This window comes from Anomaloglossus baeobatrachus, chromosome 3, assembly GCF_048569485.1.
Source record: "Anomaloglossus baeobatrachus isolate aAnoBae1 chromosome 3, aAnoBae1.hap1, whole genome shotgun sequence".
Classification (NCBI taxonomy): domain Eukaryota; kingdom Metazoa; phylum Chordata; class Amphibia; order Anura; family Aromobatidae; genus Anomaloglossus; species Anomaloglossus baeobatrachus.
The window spans coordinates 619172774-619196278 of NC_134355.1; the positions used below are offsets into that span (position 1 = coordinate 619172774).

General features: G+C 55.2%; 1 protein-coding gene across 1 annotated transcript in view; it reads left to right on the forward strand.

Annotated features, from left to right (window-relative positions):
* The window catches only part of CPSF3 (cleavage and polyadenylation specific factor 3), a 122735-nt gene that overhangs the window by 83482 nt on the left and 15748 nt on the right, over positions 1–23505 (forward strand). Inside the window, exon 15 of the mRNA XM_075341089.1 lies at positions 23347–23434. Coding sequence (XP_075197204.1) covers positions 23347–23434 — 88 coding nt within the window. The remainder of the gene's footprint in view (positions 1–23346; positions 23435–23505) is intronic.

Here is a 23505-nt window from a genome sequence, read left to right on the forward strand (position 1 = left end):
ATCCCACTGATCGCCAGGTTGACCTCCTGACCAAGTCTGTCTATGAGGCGGCAGGGGCCTCGTTCTCCCCATCCTTTGCAGCAGTGTGGGCTCTCAAAGCCATCTCTGCTTCCCTAGAGGAGATGCATTCCCTCACTAGGGACTCTATGCCTGAATTGGTTGCCCTAACTTCCCAGGCTTCAGCCTTTTCAGCCTACGCCATGTCTGCCATGCTGGAGGCTTCTCACCGCACTGCGGTGGCCTCCGCTAATTCCCTCGCTATCCGCAGGATTTTGTGGCTGCGAGAGTGGAAGGCAGATGCTTCTTCAAAGAAGTACCTTGCTGGGCTCCCATTTGCCGGGTCCAGGCTGTTCGGTGAACAACTGGATGAAATTATTAAGGAGGCTACTGGCGGGAAGAGTACTTCCTTGCCACAGACTAAACCCAGGAAACCTGTCCAGGGCAGGAACCAGTCGAGGTTTCGTTCTTTTCGTTCCTCTAACTGGGCGGCCTCTAAGCCCTCGGTGTGAGGCAAACCCTGGGATATGAAGATGAATTATGATTTCCAGTCATAATCGCTCTCATCACTCCCTGGCAGTGCCCCCTCCCTTCTTGTTCTGAATGTCCACCATCTGGGAAGGTGTCACATCCCAGCAACACATCCCATGGCCATCTCCTGTGATATGGAGATCAGATGATGTGGGAACAATGGACACAGGATGACTCCCTGCCGTGACCCTGTGGTAGGGGCTGCTATCTAATTAGCAAGGCTATGGAAGTATCCAGACAGAACGACTCCAGTAAAAAATGGTTCATATCTCGCAAGCCATATTTCCGATAAATATGGCAACCATAAAAATGGTGTCTCCGCATGCGGACGATGCTGGCACACCTTTTTTATGGGAGTAGGACATTGGGAAATACCCCAAACGTGATATCAGCCAATGTGGAACTAGTAGACAAGTCATGAGTCCTCTCATTCTGTAGCTAAATTCATAACTGTCACAATGAGAGCATTGATGTCCGCCTACGACGCTCCCAGGCAAAGTTATGGCCCATATTCCATGTTGTGGATTTTGTCCATAACTCCAGCCAGGGGTGGAGCAGTGCTCCCTCTGAGGTCACTAAGGTAGGAGGGGACCTGGATTTGCCCAGGTTGATAACCCTACTTCGGCCATTTTCCAGTGTTCTTTTGCTCGGGGGCCTGGTTGGGAAAGACCTGTGAGGGAGTTCCTGGAAACCTGGTCTATGGCGCCCCCCTGTGGCCAGACGCACAAGGTAACTGCTGGAACTGTGTATGCCTGTTTGTAACCCATGCTTTGATTGTAACTGTACTCTGACATATGTATATTCTGTAGATCCCCTATTGTATATATTGTAGTTTCTAGTGTGCTTTAGGCTGATTAAATTATATAATTAATCTTGGGCTGTTCTGTTATCTCGATCTTGAATCCCACGTCTGTGTGTTCGGCTAATAGTTACCGTGAAGCGGTTGGTGGCAGCGAGTTGTGCCAAGGATTATTGTGGGGAGGCCAGTGAGATTCGGGGAGGTTTTATATATTCCGCCCGCGGAGGTCGGGGGAATATATACCCTACTCTCACCGGGGACCCTTCAATAATCGGCATAAGTAGTATAGCGGCCTCCTTGCTTATTGTCGGGCAATTCCATAATTGGCCTGACTATAAGAGGGGCGCTAGAGAGCGCGTCACGTGCTCTGTCTGTCGGTCGGGAGGTATAAAGGAGGGGTGACCCCCACTTGTTACCCCCCGATTGTGACGTACTGGTAGCCAGCGCGGGGGATTTCTGAGTGACCCCTCCCGGTGGTTCGTGACATATTGGTGGCAAGCGGTGGGATCGAGATAATAGTGTGTGTGAGTGTGAGACCCATACTCCCAGACACTAAAGACTGCCTGCAGCAGCTGTGGCTGCTGGGGTCTTCAGACTAGCTCAACACTAGAGTGTCAGAGTGCAGATACTGTAAGGTGTGTGGGTGCATCAGGTGTCAGTTCTGTGTCAGTGACCAAAAGTCTGCAAGAATGGCTGATGGCACCAGGAGCAGAGCTATGCAACTGGCCAATGCTAAAGCAGGAGCCGAAGAGAGGGAGGACGGTGCTGTGGACAGTAATGAGGAGGTTGCCCACGAGTCCTCCAGGAGCTCGACGCCAGAAAACCGTTCTGCAGAGGACAGCGCACAACCTGGCAATTATGGACAAGATGAGGAGCAGCTCACCCAAGGGTCCTCAACGAGCCAGATGCCAGCCCTCCGCTCTGCAATGGACAGTGAATCACCAGGCTCCGCAGCGGGCCGCAGATCACCACGTGCCATTCCACCGAGCCTGGGAGGCTCGGATAGCCTTCTTCAAATGGCTATGGCCCTTCTCCAGGCTGGAGACCAGGAGGGCTACAAGGAACTCCTGGCAGAGCGCAGGGCAGAGCGGCAGGCAGCGCGTGAAGAGCGCCAGGCAGAGCGTGAGGCTGCGGAGCGACGGCAACAGGCAGACCGTGACCACCAGCTGCAGCTAGCTCAGCTCCGGCCCTCATCAGCCACACGTGACCTTCAAGACACCAAACTTCCAAAGGTCCGTGTTGAGGACTTCCCAGTGCTGGAGAAGGATGGAGACTTGGACTCTTTCCTGACTGCTTTTGAACGGACTTGCTTGCAGCACCATCTGGACAAGGATCAGTGGGCCAAATACCTGACCCCCCGTCTAAGGGGTAAGGCCCTGGATATCCTTGGGGACTTGCCTACTGAGGCAGATCAGGGCTACGACACCATCAAGCGGGCCCTGATCCAACAGTACAACCTCACTCCGGAGTCCTACCGCAAGAAGTTCCGGACCCTGCAGAAGGGACCAAAGGACTCCTGGGCTGACCACCGGCGGGCACTTGCCCGAGCTGCCGACCACTGGACCCAAGGCCTGCAGCTTTCCACCGGACCGGAGATCCTGGACTTGTTCATCACGGAGCAACTCTTGTGGAACTGCCCTGAGGATCTCCGCCAGTTCATCCGAGACCAGAAGCCAAAGGGATCCACGGCTACAGCTGCCCTGGCCGATGACTACACCAACAATCGGGCTCCTGAGGCCAGGAGAGCAGCCACCAGCAGCACCTGGAGAGGGGGTAAGATGAATTCTACGACTGCCCCACCTGCCCCTAGACTGCAGGGGGTGTCCCCCTCAACTCCCCTCTCCAGGCCCGTGGCAGAACCAAGACGGTGCCACCAGTGCAACCTACCTGGACACTTCAAGGCCATGTGCCCTCAGCGTCCCAAGGCCCCGGCTCCGTCCCCGTCCCAAGGGCCGCCCAAGGTGTATTGTGTGGGTGGGGGTGGTGGTAGGTCCCTGGACAGCTTCCAACCTGTCACCGTCGGCCGGTCTGTGACCATAGGACTGCGAGACAGCGCCTCGGAGGTGACTCTGGTGCGGCCTGAGATGGTGTCCCCCCAAGACTTGATACCTGGAAAAACCCTCGCTGTCTCCGGGATTGGAGGCATTGACCCGGCGCTGCCTGTTGCTGACATTTATGTGGACTGGGGCGCAGGGCGAGGGGTGAGAGAGGTGGGGGTAACTGATCGGATCCCTGCAAACGTGCTACTTGGGACAGATTTGGGGCAGATAACCTCCCAGTTTGGGCCCCCCCCAAGGGCTGAACCTTCAGCCAGTACTGACGTGCCTCCGGACAATGTGAATGTGTTATCTATGAATGATGTGAGAGAGGGGGGAGTGAACTCTGATATTTCTGCTTGCATAGACACCATAGACACACACTCAGCTGCAGCTGTGACAGGGGAGGGGGTCAGAGAAAGGTGTGACAATGCCTCTACAAGTAACCAGCCAGTGAGCTGGGATCTGTTGCCCTCTGCAGGGATAAGCAGAGAGCAGGGTGCTGCAGGGGGAGGACCAGTGTGTGGGGTGGGGGCTACCACAGCAAATGTGGGGTCCCCAGAGATTTCACAGCGGGGTTCTGTTGCTGCAGGAGGGGAACAGGCAGGTGAGATTGGGGCCGGTCCAGGAGCGGAAGTGCTCCCAGGTAAGATCTCGGTGCATGGTTCCCCCACAACCGGGGTGTCAGGAAGCCAGGTAGGTCTGCCTGAACCGGCGACTTGGTCAGGAACGGAGGAGGAGCAGGCACGACCCACGGTCGCAGCGGCTGTGGCCGCTGTCACCCGCAGTGGGAGTGCTGGAAGCCCAGGGGCCTCCCGGAGGTCCGATAGCTCTTCCCCTTCTGACCAAGTGGCAGCAGAGTCAGGTGGAGGCCAGGACACAGGTCCCGGGGTACTGACTGAAGATGTGACAGTCTCGTCGATTCTGGCCACATCTAGTCAGGGGTTTCAGGCAGCGTTAGAAGCTGACGACAGCCTGAAAGCTCTTAAGGAGCAGGCGGCACAGCCTCCCTCGGACTCGGACCCGGAGCGAGTGGTCTGGGACCAAGGACGGCTGTACCGGGCCACGGTCCAGCAGGGTTCACCGGAGGCGTGGCCCAGGGACCGACAGTTGGTGGTACCCTATCCGTTCCGGACGGAGTTGTTGCGGATCGCACATGAGATTCCGATGGCCGGACACCTAGGGATCGCTAAGACCAAGGCCAGGTTAAACCAGCATTTCTACTGGCCAAAAATGGGGGCCGATGTGGCTGCCTACTGCCGTTCGTGTGAAACCTGTCAGAGAGTGGGGAAGGCGGGGCCACACCCCAAAGCCCCACTAGTATCTCTGCCAATCATCGATGAGCCTTTCAGGAGGGTGGCTGTGGATCTGGTCGGCCCGCTGGCCATCCCCAGCAGCTCCGGGAAACGCTTCATACTGACGGTAGTGGACTATGCCACCCGGTACCCAGAAGCAGTGGCCTTGTCGTCCATTCGGGCTGACAAGGTGGCCACCGCATTGCTGGAGATTTTCTCCCGAGTGGGTTTTCCCCAGGAAATGCTCACTGACCGGGGGACCCAATTCATGTCCCAGCTGATGGAGGCCCTCTGTAAGCAAGTCCAGGTGCGACATCTGGTGGCCAGCCCGTACCATCCACAGACTAATGGCCTGTGCGAGCGGTTTAATGGCACCTTATTGCAGATGCTTAAGATGTTGGTCGACTCCCATGGGCGTGACTGGGAGCGGTATCTCCCACACCTGTTATTTGCTTACCGGGAGGTTCCACAGGCCTCAACAGGATTCTCACCGTTTGAGCTCCTGTACGGGCGACGTGTGCGGGGCCCCCTGGCTCTGGTGAAAGAGGCTTGGGAAGGGGATTTGGCCACCCCTGGAGTGTCGGTTATCGAGTATGTCATGCGCTTCCGGGACAAAATGCAGGCCTTGACGCAACTGGTACACGACAATATGGCTCAAGCCCAGGCCGATCAGAAGCGTTGGTACGACCAGAACGCTTGTGAGAGGACCTACCAAGTGGGTCAAAAGGTGTGGGTACTGGTCCCCGTACCACAGGACAAGCTTCAGGCAGCCTGGGAAGGCCCATACCTCGTGTACCAGCAGCTCAACCCTGTGACGTACCTGGTCACCCTGGACCCTGCCCGTGGAAGGCGGAAGCCCTTCCATGTGAACATGATGAAGGCACATCATGAGCGGGAGGCATGTGCGCTCCCCGTGTGCAACCTGCCCGAGGAGGGAGAAGCGGAAACCCTCTTGGATATGCTAGCCCAGGTTAGGGCAGGCGGATCCATTGAGGATGTGGAGGCTGGCCACCAGCTCTTGGAGGACCAACGGTCCCAGCTGTGGGCCACCCTACACCCCTTCCGGGGGTTGTTTACCAACCAGCCTGGAAGGACTAACTTGGCTGTCCATCACGTGGACACTGGGGATCATCCCCCGATCCGGCGTTCAGCATATCGGGTCTCCCTGGAGGTGCAGCAACACATGCGCCAGGAGATTGACGAGATGCTGAAGCTGGGGGTGATCCAGGCATCCAACAGCGCTTGGGCCTCGCCTGTAGTCCTCGTCCCTAAGAAGGACCGAACCACTCGGTTCTGCGTGGACTACAGGGGGCTCAATGCTGTCACGGTCGCCGATGCGTACCCAATGCCACGCATCGATGACCTGCTCGATCAGTTGGCCGGGGCTCAGTACCTGACCATCATGGATCTGAGCCGGGGATATTGGCAGATCCCCCTGACTCGCAAGGCCAGGGAACGCTCTGCCTTTATTACCCCATTTGGACTGTACGAGTCCACGGTGATGCCATTCGGGATGAGGAATGCCCCTGCCACTTTCCAGCGGATGGTCAACACCCTGCTCAAGGGACTTGAAGGGTACGCGGCCGCGTACCTGGATGACATTGCCGTCTTCAGTCCCACCTGGGAAGATCACCTAGAGCATCTAGCACAGGTGCTCAGGCGGATCCACCAGGCAGGTTTGACCATCAAGCCGGGAAAGTGTCAGCTGGCCATGAGCGAGGTCCAGTACCTCGGTCACCGGGTAGGCGGGAGAACACTGAAGCCCGAGCCTGAGAAAGTGGAAGCCATCGCATCCTGGCCCACCCCCAGGACCAAGAAGCAGGTGATGTCCTTCTTGGGGACCGCTGGGTACTATAGGAGGTTTGTTCCATGCTATAGTAGCCTGGCAAAGCCCTTGACGGACCTCACCAAGAAGAAGCTGCCCTCTGCAGTCGATTGGACAGTGGACTGCGAGACAGCCTTCCGGGCCCTAAAGGACGCCCTGTCCAGCCCGCCCGTGCTACAGGCAGCCGACTTCACGCGGCCGTTTGTAGTACAGACCGACGCCAGTGACTTCGGCCTCGGTGCGGTACTCAGCCAGGTGGACTCTGCGAGCCAAGAGCACCCAGTCTTGTACCTGAGCAGGAAGCTGTTACCGAGGGAAGTAGCCTATTCCACAATGGAGAAGGAATGCCTAGCCATAGTGTGGGCTCTGCAGCGTCTGCAACCCTATCTATACGGGCGCCACTTCATCGTGGAGACGGACCACAATCCCCTCAGCTGGTTACACACTGTCTCCGGGACGAATGGCAGGTTGTTGCGATGGAGCCTGGCGCTCCAGCAATACAACTTCACCATTCGACACAAAAGGGGCCGGGACCACGGTAACGCAGACGGGCTGTCCCGACAAGGAGAGGTCGCGGACGGGCGCACGGGGGAACACCGGAGTGTGCTGCCCCCTAGCGCCCTCAAAAGGGGGGAGGTGTGAGGCAAACCCTGGGATATGAAGATGAATTATGATTTCCAGTCATAATCGCTCTCATCACTCCCTGGCAGTGCCCCCTCCCTTCTTGTTCTGAATGTCCACCATCTGGGAAGGTGTCACATCCCAGCAACACATCCCATGGCCATCTCCTGTGATATGGAGATCAGATGATGTGGGAACAATGGACACAGGATGACTCCCTGCCGTGACCCTGTGGTAGGGGCTGCTATCTAATTAGCAAGGCTATGGAAGTATCCAGACAGAACGACTCCAGTAAAAAATGGTTCATATCTCGCAAGCCATATTTCCGATAAATATGGCAACCATAAAAATGGTGTCTCCGCATGCGGACGATGCTGGCACACCTTTTTTATGGGAGTAGGACATTGGGAAATACCCCAAACGTGATATCAGCCAATGTGGAACTAGTAGACAAGTCATGAGTCCTCTCATTCTGTAGCTAAATTCATAACTGTCACAATGAGAGCATTGATGTCCGCCTACGACGCTCCCAGGCAAAGTTATGGCCCATATTCCATGTTGTGGATTTTGTCCATAACTCCAGCCAGGGGTGGAGCAGTGCTCCCTCTGAGGTCACTAAGGTAGGAGGGGACCTGGATTTGCCCAGGTTGATAACCCTACTTCGGCCATTTTCCAGTGTTCTTTTGCTCGGGGGCCTGGTTGGGAAAGACCTGTGAGGGAGTTCCTGGAAACCTGGTCTATGGCGCCCCCCTGTGGCCAGACGCACAAGGTAACTGCTGGAACTGTGTATGCCTGTTTGTAACCCATGCTTTGATTGTAACTGTACTCTGACATATGTATATTCTGTAGATCCCCTATTGTATATATTGTAGTTTCTAGTGTGCTTTAGGCTGATTAAATTATATAATTAATCTTGGGCTGTTCTGTTATCTCGATCTTGAATCCCACGTCTGTGTGTTCGGCTAATAGTTACCGTGAAGCGGTTGGTGGCAGCGAGTTGTGCCAAGGATTATTGTGGGGAGGCCAGTGAGATTCGGGGAGGTTTTATATATTCCGCCCGCGGAGGTCGGGGGAATATATACCCTACTCTCACCGGGGACCCTTCAATAATCGGCATAAGTAGTATAGCGGCCTCCTTGCTTATTGTCGGGCAATTCCATAATTGGCCTGACTATAAGAGGGGCGCTAGAGAGCGCGTCACGTGCTCTGTCTGTCGGTCGGGAGGTATAAAGGAGGGGTGACCCCCACTTGTTACCCCCCGATTGTGACGTACTGGTAGCCAGCGCGGGGGATTTCTGAGTGACCCCTCCCGGTGGTTCGTGACACTCGGCCTCGCCCACTAACTCAGCCAAGGATCAGAAGCCCACCTGGCGCAAGAAGCCGCGTCCACAAAGGTCCGCAGGAGCTGCTGCCACCAAGGCAGCCTCCTCTTGACTATCTGGCCGAGCCAGCAATGTCCTTAGTCGGTGGCAGGCTCTCCCACTTTGGCGACGTGTGGTTTCAACACGTCTCCGATCAGTGGGTGCGGGATATCATCTCCCACGGCTACAGGATAGAATTCTCTTCCAGCCCGCCAAACAGATTCTTTCTGTCAACTCCCCCCTGCTCCAAGGCCGCCGCCTTCTCTCAGGCCGTGGCATCCTTACAGGCCAACGGAGTAATTGTACCGGTTCCCGCCAGCGAATGGTTCAGAGGTTTTTACTCAAATCTCTTCCTAGTCCCCAAGAAGGACGGTTCCTTCCGGCCCATCCTGGATCTCAAGCTTCTCAACAAGCATGTTTAGGTGCGGCATTTTCGCATGGAGTCTCTGCGATCAGTCATTGCCTCAATGACCCAAGGAGATTTCCTGGCATCCATCGACATCAGAGATGCCTATCTCTATGTGCCAATTGCAGTTTCACACCAGCGTTGGCTACGTTTTGCAATCGGAGAGGAACATTTCCAATTCGTGGCTCTCCCCTTCGGGTTAGCCACGGCCCCTCGAGTATTTACCAAGGTCATGGCAGCAGTGGTTGCGGTTCTGCACCTCCAGGGGTTGGCAGTGATTCCTTACCTGGACGACCTCCTTGTCAAGGCTTCATCCAGTGCAGACTGTCAGCGGAGTGTCTCGCTCACTCTCGCCACGCTTGTTCAATTCGGGTGGCTTGTCAATCTGCCCAAGTCCACTCTGACCCCGACCCAGAAACTTACGTACCTAGGGATGCAATTCGAGGCTCTGCCGGCACTTGTGAAGCTGCCCTTAGTCAAACAGCAGTCCCTTCATCTGGCGGTGCGCTCTCTGTTGAGGCCCCGCCGTCATGCTGGGTCAGATGGTGGCGTCAATGGAAGCGGTTCCCTTTGCCCAGTTCCATCTGCGTCCTCTGCAGCTGGACATTCTCCGCTGTTGGGACAAGCGGACTTCTTCCTTGCACAGGCTAGTGGCTCTGTCGCCACAGACCAGGAGCTCTCTTCAGTGGTGGCTTCGGCCCCTCTCTCTGTCCCAGGGACCCTCCTTTCTGATTCCGTCCTGGGTGATTCTCACCACGGATGCCAGTCTATCCGGCTGGGGAGCAGTATATCTCCACCACCGAGCACAGGGCACTTGGACTCCGTCCGAATCAGCCCTCTCGATCAATGTGCTGGAAATCAGAGCTGTGCTCCTAGCTCCTGTAGCCTTTCACCACCTGTTGGCGGGCAAGCACATTCGAGTCCAGTCAGACAACGCGACAGCAGTTGCCTACATCAATCACCAGGGAGGGACTCGCAGCCGCCTGGCAATGTTGGAGGTTCAACGTATCCTTCAGTGGACGGAGGACTCCAAGTCCACCATATCCGCAGTCCACATCTCAGGCGTAGAAAACTGGGAGGCAGATTATCTCAGCCGTCAAACCGTGGACATCGGCGAGTGGGCTCTGCATCCGGCAGTGTTCTGGTCGATCTGCCGCAAGTGGGGCACTCCGGAAGTGGATCTAATGGCGTCCCGGCACAACAACAAGGTCCCGGTTTACGTGGCTCGCTCCCACGATCCTCAGGCCTTTTCAGCGGACGCGCTGGTTCAGGATTGGTCCCAGTTCCGTCTGTCTTACGTGTTTCCCCCTCTAGCTCTCTTGCCCAGAGTCCTGCGCAAGATCAGAATGGAGGGCCGTCGGGTCATACTCATTGCTCCAGACTGGCCCAGGCGAACTTGGTACCCAGACCTGCTCCGTCTGTCCGTAGAGGTGCCGTGGCATCTCCCGGACCGCCCAGACCTTCTCTCACAAGGTCCGTTTTTCCGCCAGAATTCTGCGGCTCTCAGATTGACGGCGTGGCTCTTGAGTCCTGAATCCTGATGGCTTCCGGCATTCCTCCCGAAGTCATCTCCACTATGACTCAGGCTCGGAAGTCTTCCTCGGCCAGGATTTACCACAGGACTTGGAAAATTTTCCTGTCCTGGTGTTGTTCTTCCGGGCATGTCCCTTGGCCTTTTTCCTTGCCGACCATTCTGTCTTTTCTACAGTCCGGTCTGCAGCTAGGACTATCCCTCAATTCCCTCAAGGGACAGGTCTCGGCTCTGTCAGTGTTGTTCCAGCGGCGTATCGCCCGACTGGCCCATATGCGCACCTTCATGCAGGGCGCATCTCACATCATTCCACCTTACCGGCGGCCTTTGGACCCCTGGGACCTTAATCTGGTCCTCACGGCCTTACAGAAACCCCCCTTTGAGCCTCTTAGGGAGGTTTCTTTGTTTCGACTTTCACAGAAAGTCGTCTTTCTGGTGGCTATAACTTCTCTCAGGAGAGTTTCTGATTTGGCTGCGCTCTCTTCGGAGTCACCTTTTTTGGTTTTTCACCAAGACAAGGTGGTTCTGTGGCCGACTCCGGACTTATGCTCCGGATTTATGCTCATATACGTTTCAGCAGACGGACACCCGAACGTAGTGGACTACATTCGGGTGTCCATCTGCAGAAAACGTATATTTGCAAAAATGGCACAAAACAGAGCACACGCTAACGCAGTGCGCTCCATAGCAGTGAATGGCCCTGTCGGGCGCATGCGTCCGGAACACGCTTTGCAGAGTGGGGGAGGAGCGGTTCCGACAGATGCTCTGACGGGACCTGTGAGCGGAAGGTAAAACGCAATGTGAAAAGAGCCTTACTCTCGTTCTCTTTATTCTGGATGCATATTTTCTTTTTCTTCGGCGCTCCATTGGGAGACCCAGACGATTGGGGTGTATAGCTACTGCCTCCGGAGGCCACACAAAGCACTACACTAAAAAGTGTAAGGCCCCTCCCCTTCTGGCTATACACCCCCCGTGGGATCACGGGCTGCTCAGTTTTATGCTTTGTGCGAAGGAGGTCAGACATCCACGCATAGCTCCACTGTTTAGTCAGCAGTAGCTGCTGACTATGTCGGATGGAAGAAAAGAGGGCCCATACTAGGGCCCCCAGCATGCTCCCTTCTCACCCCACTTTTGTTGGCGGTGTTTGTTAAGGTTGAGGTACCCATTGCGGGTACGGAGGCTGGAGCCCACATGCTGTTTTCCTTCCCCATCCCCCTGAAGGGCTCTGGTGAAGTGGGATCTTACCGGCCTCCAGACTCTGAGGCCGGGCTCCATCCACAGACCCGGAGATCCTGCTGGATACGGAGCTGGGTACCGTCAGGGACAAGGCCCTGCAACATTCAGGTACTCTGTGTCCCCGTACAGACAGGCACAGACACACTCCAGCGTTGCTGGGTGTTCTAGTGCGCCGGGGACAGTAGCGCTGCGCGCTTGGGTTATACTCACTGCAGCTTAGCTGAGTGAGTTTATGTGTGGGGAACTACCGCGCCGGCCGCCATGGAGACTGCGGCGCGGCTGAGACTTGTGGTGCGCCGGGGACTTCGCGCCGACCGTGCTTTTGCGATGGCAGCGCTTATAAATCTAGTCCCCGGCTTCTGCGGCCTAGTTACGTTTCGTTCCCGCCCCCAGCCCTGTCAGTCAGGGAAGGGGAGAGACGCTGTACAATAGTCAGCGCCGAGGGCTGGAGTCTTATTTACATACTCCAGCCCTCTCACTGGGCACAGTGGGACGCCAGTTTCCCGCTCTTTGTCTGCAGCACGCCCACGGCCCGCCCCTCTTCACAGGACGCCGGCAGCCATTCCTGCACGCAGTCTGAGCTGGAGAACGGACATAGCCCTGGGAGACCCAGACAAGGGATTCTGGCGACCACACACCCGCTGTTAAGCGGGCGGTAAGCAGCACCTAGGTGCTGACCCCACTAGTGCCACAGTGTTGTTTTGTGTACTTTTGTCTGTACCTATATATTGCACTGTACGGTCGCTTCTTGGCTTATACCCCTACATTGCTCTGAGGAGACAACAGCATGTCATCCGCAAAAAGCAAGGGTGCCAAGGCACGGGCTTCATATGCTGCCTGTACCGCATGTGGGGCTGATCTACCGGCAGGTTCCACTGACCCCCATTGTGTGCAATGTTCGGTCCCTGTGCCACTTCGTCAGCCGGAGTCTATGCTAGTAGTGGCCCAGGCAGAGACGCCTGTGAACCCTGCCCCGGTGACGGGGACAGAGTTTGCAGTTTTTGCTGATAAGATGTCTGTGACTATGACAAAAATTCTAGAAACTTTGCAGTCCAGGCCGGTCACTCAGACCATGGGTACTGCTGATTCAATGTTCCCCGGTCCCCCTCAGTTGGAACTAATCCGTGCTCCAAGGGGGTCCCAGGCATCACAGGCTGAAGGCTCTGACTCGGACGACAGTCCCAGGCAGCCTAAGCGAGCTCGCTGGGAGAGACCCTCGGCGTCATCACGCTGGTCAGGGTCTCAGCGAGAGGATTCTCTGTATGATGAGACAGAGCTAGGTGATCAGGAGTCTAATCCTGAGACTGCTCTCAACCTGGATACCCCTGATGGTGACGCCATGGTGAATGATCTTATAGCGGCCATCAATAGACTGCTGGATATTTCTCCTCCAGCGGAGGAGGCAGCAGCACAGCAGGAGAAATTCCATTTCAGGTATCCCAAACGTAAATTGAGTACTTTCCTGGACCACGCTGACTTCAGAGAAGCAGTCCAGAAACACCATGCTTATCCAGATAAGCGTTTCTCCAAACGTCTTAAGGATACACGTTATCCCTTTCCCCCTGACGTGGTCAAACGCTGGACCCAGTGTCCAAAGGTGGACCCCCCAATCTCCAGGCTTGCGGCTAGATCCATAGTTGCAGTGGAAGATGGGGTTTCACTTAAAGATGCCAATGACAGACAGATGGACCTTTGGTTGAAATCTGTCTATGAAGCTATCGGCGCGTCGTTTGCTCCAGCATTCGCAGCCGTGTGGGCACTCCAAGCTATTTCAGCTGGTCTGGCGCAGGTGGACTCTGTCATACGTCCATCAGTGCCGCAAGTGGCGTCCTTGACCTCGCAAATGTCTGCGTTTGCGACTTACGCTATCAATGCGGTCTTGGACTCTACCAGCCGTACGTCAATGGCGTCCGCCAACTCTGTGGTTTTACGCAGAGCCTTATAGTTAAAGGAATGGAAAGCAGATTCTGCTTCTAAAAAATGCTTAACCAGTTTGCCATTATCTCAAGACAGACTGTTTGGTGAGCAATTGGCGGAAATCATTAAACAGTCCAAGGGTAAGGACTCTTCCTTACCCCAGCCCAGATCAAGCAAACCTCAACAGTGGAGGGGACAGTCGAGGTTTCGGTCCTTTCGAGGTTCGGGCAGGGCCCAATTCTCCTCGTCCAAAAGGACTCAGAAGGAGCAGAGGAGCTCAGATTCCTGGCGGACTCACTCACGCCCAAAGAAAGCAGCCGGAGGAACCGCTTCCAAGCCGGCTGCCTCATGACTTTCGGCCTCCTCTCTCCGCATCCTCGGTCGGTGGCAGGCTCTCCCGCTTTTGCGGCATTTGGCTGCCACAGGTCAAAGACCGGTGGGTAACAGACATTTTGTCTCACGGGTACCGGATAGAGTTCAGTTCTCGTCCTCCGCCTCGGTTCTTCAGAACTTCCCCACATCCCGACCGAGCCGATGCTCTTCTGCAGGCGGTGTGCTCTCTAAGGGCAGAAGGAGTGGTGATCCCTGTTCCTCTTCAGGAACGAGGTCAAGGTTTTTACTCCAATCTGTTTGTGGTGCCAAAAAAGGACGGCTCTTTCCGTCCTGTTCTGGACCTAAAACTGCTCAACAAGCACGTGAAAACCAGGCGGTTCCGGATGGAATCTCTCCGCTCCGTCATTGCCTCGATGTCTCAAGGAGATTTCCTAGCATCAATAGACATCAAAGATGCTTATCTCCACGTGCCGATTGCTCCAGAGCACCAGCGTTTTCTACGCTTCGTTATAGGAGACGAACACCTTCAGTTCGTAGCCCTGCCATTTGGTCTGGCGACAGCCCCACGGGTTTTCACCAAGGTCATGGCAGCAGTGGTAGCAGTCTTGCACTCTCAGGGACACTCGGTGATCCCTTACTTGGACGATCTACTTGTCAAGGCACCCTCTCAAGAGGCATGCCAACACAGCCTGAACGTTGCGCTGGAGACTCTCCAGACTTTCGGGTGGATCATCAACTTTTCAAAGTCAAATCTGTCACCGACCCAATCACTAACATATCTTGGCATGGAGTTTCATACTCTCTCAGCGATAGTGAAGCTTCCGATGGACAAGCAGCGTTCACTACAGACAGGGGTGCACTCTCTCCTTCAAGGCCAGTCGCACCCCTTAAGACGCCTCATGCACTTCCTGGGGAAGATGGTGGCAGCAATGGAGGCAGTCCCGTTTGCGCAGTTTCATCTGCGCCCACTTCAATGGGACATTCTCCGCCAATGGGACGGGAAGTCGACGTCCTTAGACAGGAAAGTCTCCCTTTCCCAGACGGCCAAGGACTCTCTTCAATGGTGGCTTCTTCCCACCTCATTATCACATCCTGGGCGGTGGTCACGACAGACGCGAGTCTGTCAGGGTGGGGAGCAGTTTTTCTCCACCACAGGGCTCAGGGTACGTGGACTCAGCAGGAGTCCACCCTTCAGATCAATGTTCTGGAAATCAGGGCAGTGTATCTTGCCCTACAAGCCTTCCAGCAGTGGCTGGAAGGAAAGCAGATCCGAATTCAGTCGGACAACTCCACAGCGGTGGCATACATCAACCACCAAGGCGGGACACGCAGTCGGCAAGCCTTCCAGGAAGTCCGGCAGATTCTGATGTGGGTGGAAGCCACGGCCTCCACCATATCCGCAGTTCACATCCCCGGCGTAGAAAACTGGGAAGCGGACTTCCTCAGTCGCCAGGGTATGGACGCAGGGGAATGGTCCCTTCACCCGGACGTGTTTCAGGAAATCTGTCGCCGCTGGGGAAGGCCGGACGTCGACCTAATGGCGTCCCGGCACAACAACAAGGTCCCAATTTTCATGGCACGGTCTCGCGATCACAGAGCTCTGGCGGCAGACGCCTTAGTGCAAGATTGGTCGCAGTTCCAGCTGCCCTATGTGTTTCCCCCTCTGGCACTCTTGCCCAGAGTGCTACGCAAGATCAGGTCCGATTGCCGCCGCGTCCTGCTCGTCGCCCCAGACTGGCCGAGACGGTCGTGGTATCCGGATCTGTGGCATCTCACGGTCGGCCAACCGTGGGCGCTACCAGACCGGCCAGACTTACTGTCACAAGGGCCGTTTTTCCATCTGAATTCTACGGCCCTGAACCTGACTGTGTGGCCATTGAGTCCTGGATACTAGCATCTTCAGGATTATCTCAAGGGGTCGTGGCCACCATGAGACAGGCTAGGAAGCCCACGTCTGCTAAGATCTACCACAGAACGTGGAAGATTTTCTTATCCTGGTGCTCGGCACAGGGAGTGTCCCCCTGGCCATTTGCATTGCCTACTTTTCTTTCCTTCCTGCAATCTGGTTTGGAAAAAGGCTTATCACTCGGCTCCCTTAAAGGGCAAGTCTCAGCGCTATCGGTATTTTTTCAAAAGCGTTTAGCACGACTTCCTCAGGTACGCACGTTCCTGCAGGGGGTTTGTCACATCGTCCCTCCGTACAAACGGCCGTTAGATCCATGGGATCTGAACAGGGTACTAGTTGCTCTCCAGAAGCCGCCCTTCGAGCCTCTGAGGGATGTTTCACTTTCTCGACTCTCACAGAAAGTGGCCTTTCTGGTAGCGGTCACGTCTCTTCGGAGGGTATCCGAGCTGGCAGCGCTGTCATCCAAAGCTCCCTTCCTGGTTTTTCACCAGGACAAGGTAGTGCTGCGCCCGATTCAGGAGTTTCTCCTTAAGGTGGTATCCTCTTTTCATCTCAATCAGGATATCTCCTTACCTTCCTTTTGTCCTCATCCAGTTCATCGGTTTGAAAAGGATTTGCATTTGTTGGATCTCGTGAGAGCACTCAGAATCTACATTTCCCGCACGGCGCCCCTGCGCCGCTCGGATGCACTCTTTGTCCTTGTCGCTGGTAAGCGCAAAGGATCGCAGGCTTCCAAATCCACCCTGGCTCGATGGATCAAGGAACCAATTTTTGAAGCCTACCGTTCTGCTGGGCTGCCGGTTCCATCAGGGCTGAAGGCCCATTCTACCAGAGCCGTGGGTGCGTCCTGGGCATTACGACACCAGGCTACGGCTCAACAGGTGTGCCAGGCAGCTACCTGGTCGAGTCTGCACACTTTCACCAAACATTATCAGGTGCATACCTACGCTTCGGCGGACGCCAGCCTAGGTAGAAGAGTCCTGCAGGCGGCGGTTGCCTCCTCGTAGGGGAGGGCTGTTTTGCAGCTCTAACTTGAGGTATTAATTTACCCACCCAGGGACTGCTTTTGGACGTCCCAATCGTCTGGGTCTCCCAATGGAGCGCCGAAGAAGAAGGGAATTTTGTTACTTACCGTAAATTCCTTTTCTTCTAGCTCCAATTGGGAGACCCAGCACCCGCCCTGTTTCCTTCGGGATTTTTGGTTTTTTCGGGTACACATGTTGTTCATGTTGAACGGTTTCAGTTCTCCGATGTTACTTCGGATTGAATTTGTTTAAACCAGTTATTGGCTTTCCTCCTTCTTGCTTTAGCACTAAAACTGAGCAGCCCGTGATCCCACGGGGGGTGTATAGCCAGAAGGGGAGGGGCCTTACACTTTTTAGTGTAGTGCTTTGTGTGGCCTCCGGAGGCAGTAGCTATACACCCCAATCGTCTGGGTCTCCCAATTGGAGCTAGAAGAAAAGGAATTTACGGTAAGTAACAAAATTCCCTTCTTCTTTGTCGCTCCATTGGGAGACCCAGACAATTGGGTGTATAGCTTCTGCCTCCGGAGGCCACACAAAGTTATTACACTTTAAAAAGTGTAACCCCTCCCCTCTGCTATACACCCTCCCGTGCATCACGGGCCCATCAGTTTTATGCTTTGTGTTGAAGGAGGCACACATTCACGCAAGCTCCACATTTTAGTCAGCAGCAGCTGCTGACTTTATCGGATGGAAGACAAGAGGGCCCCAGGGCCCCCGGCATGCTCCCTTCTCACCCCACTTTGGTCGGCGGTGCTGTTAAGGTTGAGGTACCCATTGCGGGTACAAAGGCTGGAGCCACATGCCGTTATCCTTCCCCATCCCTTAGGGGCTCTGGGAAAAGTGGGATCCTAACCGGTCACCAGGCACTGGGACCGGGCTCCCTCCGCAGCCCCTGTGGGAACCTGACGGACAGGAGACTGGATGTCATCAGGGACAGGCCCTGCTTCTCTGAGGTACTCTGTGTCCCCTTGGGGACGGCGCATAGAGCGCCTGTGGATCGGACGCTGCAGCAGCTGCTCTGTGTTTGGGGTCGCCGGGACTACCGCGCCGACCGCGCCTGTTTGCTGGCCGCGCTTATAAATAGAGTCCCCGGCTTTTGCGGCCTAGTACCGCATATTCCCGCCCCCGGGCCTGCCAGTCAGGGGCAAGGGCGGGACGCTAGACTGAACGTCAGCGGTGAGGGCTGGAGCATACTTAGTATCCTCCTCCCCCCTCACTGAGCACCGTGGGGCACCAGATTCCCGCACTTTCTGAGGCACGCCCACGGCTCCCTCCTCCTCTCAGAACGCTGGCAGCCATTGTTATCATCGCTGCTGCCGGAGGAGAACTTCAGATAGAGCTCCACAACTCTGGGAGGCCCAGGCAGGGAATCTGGTGGACACACAACCGCTGAGCGCGGTCGGTAAGCCGCACCTGTTACAGGTGCTGGCCCCCCTGGGTGCCGCAGTGTATATATATATATATATATATCCATATTGGGTATACATTTTCTCTGTTCGGCCGCAGTATTTGCTTGGCTATATACCCTCACTGTTTGCTAAGAGGAGATAACAGCATGTCGTCTGCAAAAAGCAAGGGTGCCAAGGCACAGGCTTTTTTTGCAACTTGTACCTCTTGTGCGGCTATGTTACCTGCAGGTTCCACCTACCCTCATTGTGTGCAATGCTCGGCCCCTGTGACACTCACTCAGCCGGAGCCTCAGGCACTGGTGGGACCCTCGGCTCAGGTATAACCACCGGCTGCCACTGTCCAGGTGGCAGGGACAGAGTTTGCAGTGTTGGCTGAGAAACTTTCTGAGTCCCTTTCACAATCCATGGCTCAGTCTATGGACAAATGGTCTGCTAAGATACTTGAAGCTTTGCAGTCCAGACCGGTAACACAGGCCCCGGGCACTGTTGAATCATTGACCCCAGGCCCCCCTCGGTTGGAGCAGCAAACTGCTCCTGAGGTGACACATAGGTCCCACGGGGAGGACTCCGACTCGGACCGCAGTCACAGACCGTCTAAGCGGGCTCGCTGGGGACCTTCATCCACTTCATCACGCTGCTCAGGGTCTCAGCATGAGGACTCTCTGGAGGATGAGGCGGAGGTTGCAGCTCAGGGCTCTGATCCTGACGGTGCTCTCAATCTTGATACACCTGAAGGAGACGCCATTGTAAATGACCTTATAGCGTCCATTAACCAGGTGCTAGAACTTCCTCCTCCAACTCCACCTGTTGAGGAGTCAGCTTCACAACAGGAGAAACACCAGTTTAGGTTTCCAAAACGTACAAGGAGTGCTTTTTTCGATCACTCTAACTTCAGGGATGCTGTCCGGAAGCACAGAGCATATCCGGACAAGCGCTTTACTAAGCGCCTTAATGACACACGTTACCCCTTCCCACCTGACGTAGTTAAGGGTTGGGCTCAGTGTCCCAAGGTGGATCCTCCAGTCTCTAGGCTGGCGGCTAGATCTGTGGTATCAGTGGCAGATGGCTCATCGCTCAAAGATGCCACTGACAGGCAAATAGAGCTCCTGATGAAGTCCATCTATGAAGCCATAGGTGCGTCTTTTGCTCCAGCATTTGCAGCCGTGTGGGCACTCCAAGCTATCTCAGCTTGTCTGTCTGAGATTAATGCGGTCACACGTACCTCTGCTCCGCAGGTCGTGTCTTTGACTTCTCAGGCGTCGGCTTTTTCGTCCTACGCCATGAACGCTGTCCTCGACTCGGTGAGCCGTACAGCGGTAGCATCCGCCAATTCGGTGGCAGTCCGCAGGGCCATGTGGCTACGCGAATGGAAGGCAGACTCTGCTTCCAAGAAGTTCTTAACCGGTTTGCCATTTTCCGGCGACCGCTTGTTTGGCGAGCAATTGGACGAAATTATCAAGCAATCCAAGGGAAAGGACTCGTCCTTACCCCAGTCTAAACCGAACAGACCTCAGCAGCGAAAGATTCAACCGAGGTTTCAGTCCTTTCGGCCCTCAGCCAGGTCCCATTCCTCCACGTCCAACAGGTCACAGAAGGGCCAGAGCAACTCTTCTGCATGGCGGTCTAAGTCATGTCCTAAAAAGACCGCCGGAGGAGCCGTCCCCAAGGCGGCCTCCTCATGACTTTCGGTCTCCACAAACCGCATCCTCGGTCGGTGGCAGGCTCTTCCGCTTTTGCGACGCCTAGTGGCCACATGTCCAAGACCGATGGGTGAGAGACATTCTGTCTCACGGTTACAGGATAGAGCTCAGTTCTCGTCCCCCGACTCGTTTCTTCAGAACATCTCCGCCCCCCGAGCGAGCCGATGCACTTTTTCAGGCGGTAAACACTCTGAAGGCAGAAGGAGTGGTGATTCCCGTTCCACCTCAGGAACATGGTCACGGCTTCTACTCCAACTTGTTCGTGGTGCCAAAAAAGGATGGATCATTCCGTCCCGTTCTAGACCTCAAGCTGCTCAACAAGCATGTGAGCACCAGAAGGTTTCGGATGGAATCTCTCCGCTCAGTCATCGCCTCGATGTCACAAGGAGATTTCCTAGCATCAATCGACATCAAAGATGCTTATCTCCATGTGCCGATCGCTCCCGAGCATCACCACTTTCTGCGTTTCGCCATCAAGGACGAACACCTTCAGTTCGTGGCGCTGCCATTCGGCCTGGCGACAGCCCCACGGGTCTTCACCAAGGTCATGGCAGCAGTGGTGGCGGTCCTACACTCTCAGGGCCACTCGGTGATCCCTTACTTAGACGATCTTCTAGTCAAGGCACCCTCCAGGGTGGCATGCCAACACAGCCTGACCGTCACTCTGGAGACTCTCCAGAGGTTCGGGTGGATCATCAATTTCCCAAAGTCAAATTTGACACCGACCCAATCGCTGACTTACCTCGGTATGGAGTTTCATACCCTTTCAGCGATAGTGAAGCTCCCGCTGGACAAACAGCGTTCACTACAGACAGGGGTACAATCTCTTCTTCGGGGTCAGTCACACCCCTTGAGGCGCCTCATGCACTTCCTAGGGAAGATGGTGGCAGCAATGGAGGCAGTTCCTTTTGCGCAGTTTCATCTGCGTCCACTTCAATGGGACATCCTCCGCAAATGGGACAAGAGGCCGACGTCCCTAGACAGGAACGTTTCGCTGTCACGGACAGCCAAGACCTCTCTTCAGTGGTGGCTTCTTCCCACTTCCTTGTCGAAAGGAAAATCCTTCTTGCCCCCATCCTGGGCTGTGGTCACGACGGACGCGAGTCTGTCAGGGTGGGGAGCGGTCTTCCTCCACCACAGGGCTCAGGGAACCTGGACTCCGACAGACTCCTCCCTTCAGATCAATGTTCTGGAGATAAGGGCAGTGTATCTGGCCCTAAAGGCGTTCCAGCGGTGGCTGGAGGGCAGGCAGATCCGAATACAGTCGGACAACGCCACGGCGGTTGCGTACATCAACCACCAGGGCGGCACACGCAGTCGTCAAGCCTTCCGAGAAGTTCAGCGGATTCTGCTGTGGGCGGAAGCCACAGCCTCCACCATCTCCGCAGTTCACATCCCGGGCGTAGAAAACTGGGAAGCAGATTTTCTCAGTCGCCAGGGCATGGACGCAGGGGAATGGTCTCTTCACCCGGACGTGTTTCGGGAGATCTGTTGCCGCTGGAGAACGCCGGACGTCGATCTAATGGCGTCTCGGCACAACAACAAGGTCCCGGCATTCATGGCTCGGTCCAAGGATCACAGAGCTCTGGCGGCAGACGCGTTAGTTCAGGACTGGTCACAGTTTCGACTGCCTTATGTATTTCCTCCTCTGGCACTGCTGCCCAGAGTATTACGCAAGATCAGGTCCGACTGCAGTCGCGCCATCCTCGTCGCTCCAGACTGGCCGAGGAGATCGTGGTACCCGGATCTGTGGCACCTCACGGTGGGTCAACCGTGGGCACTCCCAGACCGACCAGACTTGCTGTCTCAAGGGCCATTTTTCCATCTGAATTCTGCGGCCCTCAACCTGACTGTGTGGCCATTGAGTCCTGGCTCCTAGCGTCATCAGGGTTATCTCAAGATGTCATTGCCACCATGAGACAGGCCAGGAAACCAACGTCCGCCAAGATCTACCACAGGACTTGGAGGATCTTCTTATCCTGGTGCTCTGATCAGGGTTTCACTCCCTGGCCGTTTGCCTTGCCCACTTTTCTTTCTTTCCTTCAATCCGGAATGGACAAGGGCTTGTCTCTCGGCTCTCTCAAGGGACAAGTATCGGCGCTTTCCGTGTTTTTTCAAAAGCGTCTAGCCAGGCTTCCGCAGGTCCGCACGTTCCTGCAGGGGGTTTGCCACATAGTTCCACCTTACAAGCGTCCGCTAGAACCCTGGGATCTTAACAGGGTGCTGACGGCTCTCCAGAAGCCACCTTTCGAGCCGATGCGGGATGTCTCTCTATCTCGCCTTTCGCAGAAGGTGGCCTTCCTAGTGGCAGTCACATCACTTCGGAGAGTGTCTGAGCTAGCAGCGCTGTCATGCAAAGCCCCCTTCCTGGTGTTTCACCAGGATAAGGTGGTTCTGCGTCCGGTCCCGGAATTTCTCCCTAAGGTGGTATCCCCGTTTCATCTCAATCAGGATATCTCCTTACCTTCTTTTTGCCCTCATCCAGTTCACCAATGTGAAAAGGATTTGCACTTGTTAGATCTCGTGAGACCACTCAGGCTCTACATTTCACGCACGGCGCCCCTGCGCCGTTCTGATGCGCTCTTTGTCCTTGTCGCTGGCCAGCGTAAGGGGTCGCAGGCTTCCAAGTCAACCTTGGCTAGGTGGATCAAGGAACCGATTCTTGAAGCCTACCGTTCGTCTGGGCTTCCGATTCCTTCAGGGCTGAAAGCCCATTCTACCAGAGCTGTAGGTGCGTCCTGGGCATTTCGGCACCGGGCTACGGCTCAGCAGGTGTGTCAGGCGGCTACCTGGTCGAGTCTGCACACTTTTACAAAACACTATCAGGTGCATGCCTATGCTTCGGCAGACGCCAGCCTAGGTAGGCGAGTCCTTCAGGCGGCAGTGGCCCACCTGTAAGAAGGGGCCGTTTTTTCGGCTCTTTTTTATCGAGGTATTCTTTTACCCACCCAGGGATTGCTTTTGGACATCCCAATTGTCTGGGTCTCCCAATGGAGCGACAAAGAAGAAGGGAATTTTGTTTACTTACCGTAAATTCCTTTTCTTCTAGCTCCTATTGGGAGACCCAGCACCCGCCCCTGTTCCCTTCGGGCTGTTGTTCTTTTGTGTACACATGTTGTTCATGTTCAATTGTTCTTTGGTTCATGGTTTCAGTTCTCCGAACATCCTTCGGATTGAATTTACCTTAGACCAATTTATAAGTTTCCTCCTTCCTGCTTTGGCACCAAAACTGATGGGCCCGTGATGCACGGGAGGGTGTATAGCAGAGGGGAGGGGTTACACTTTTTAAAGTGTAATAACTTTGTGTGGCCTCCGGAGGCAGAAGCTATACACCCAATTGTCTGGGTCTCCCAATAGGAGCTAGAAGAAAAGGAATTTACGGTAAGTAAACAAAATTCCCTTCTTTTTTTCTTTCCAGTGGGTGGCAAACCCTTCCAATGATATGTACGCAGACACCGTGGCCACTGTGGTCCTGGAGCTGCAATCAAATCCTCGTACACAGAAAGGTAAGAGGGCCAGGATATCACAGAGATAGTTCTAGCTGAACGAATCTTTAACGCAAAGTACAACTAGGCAC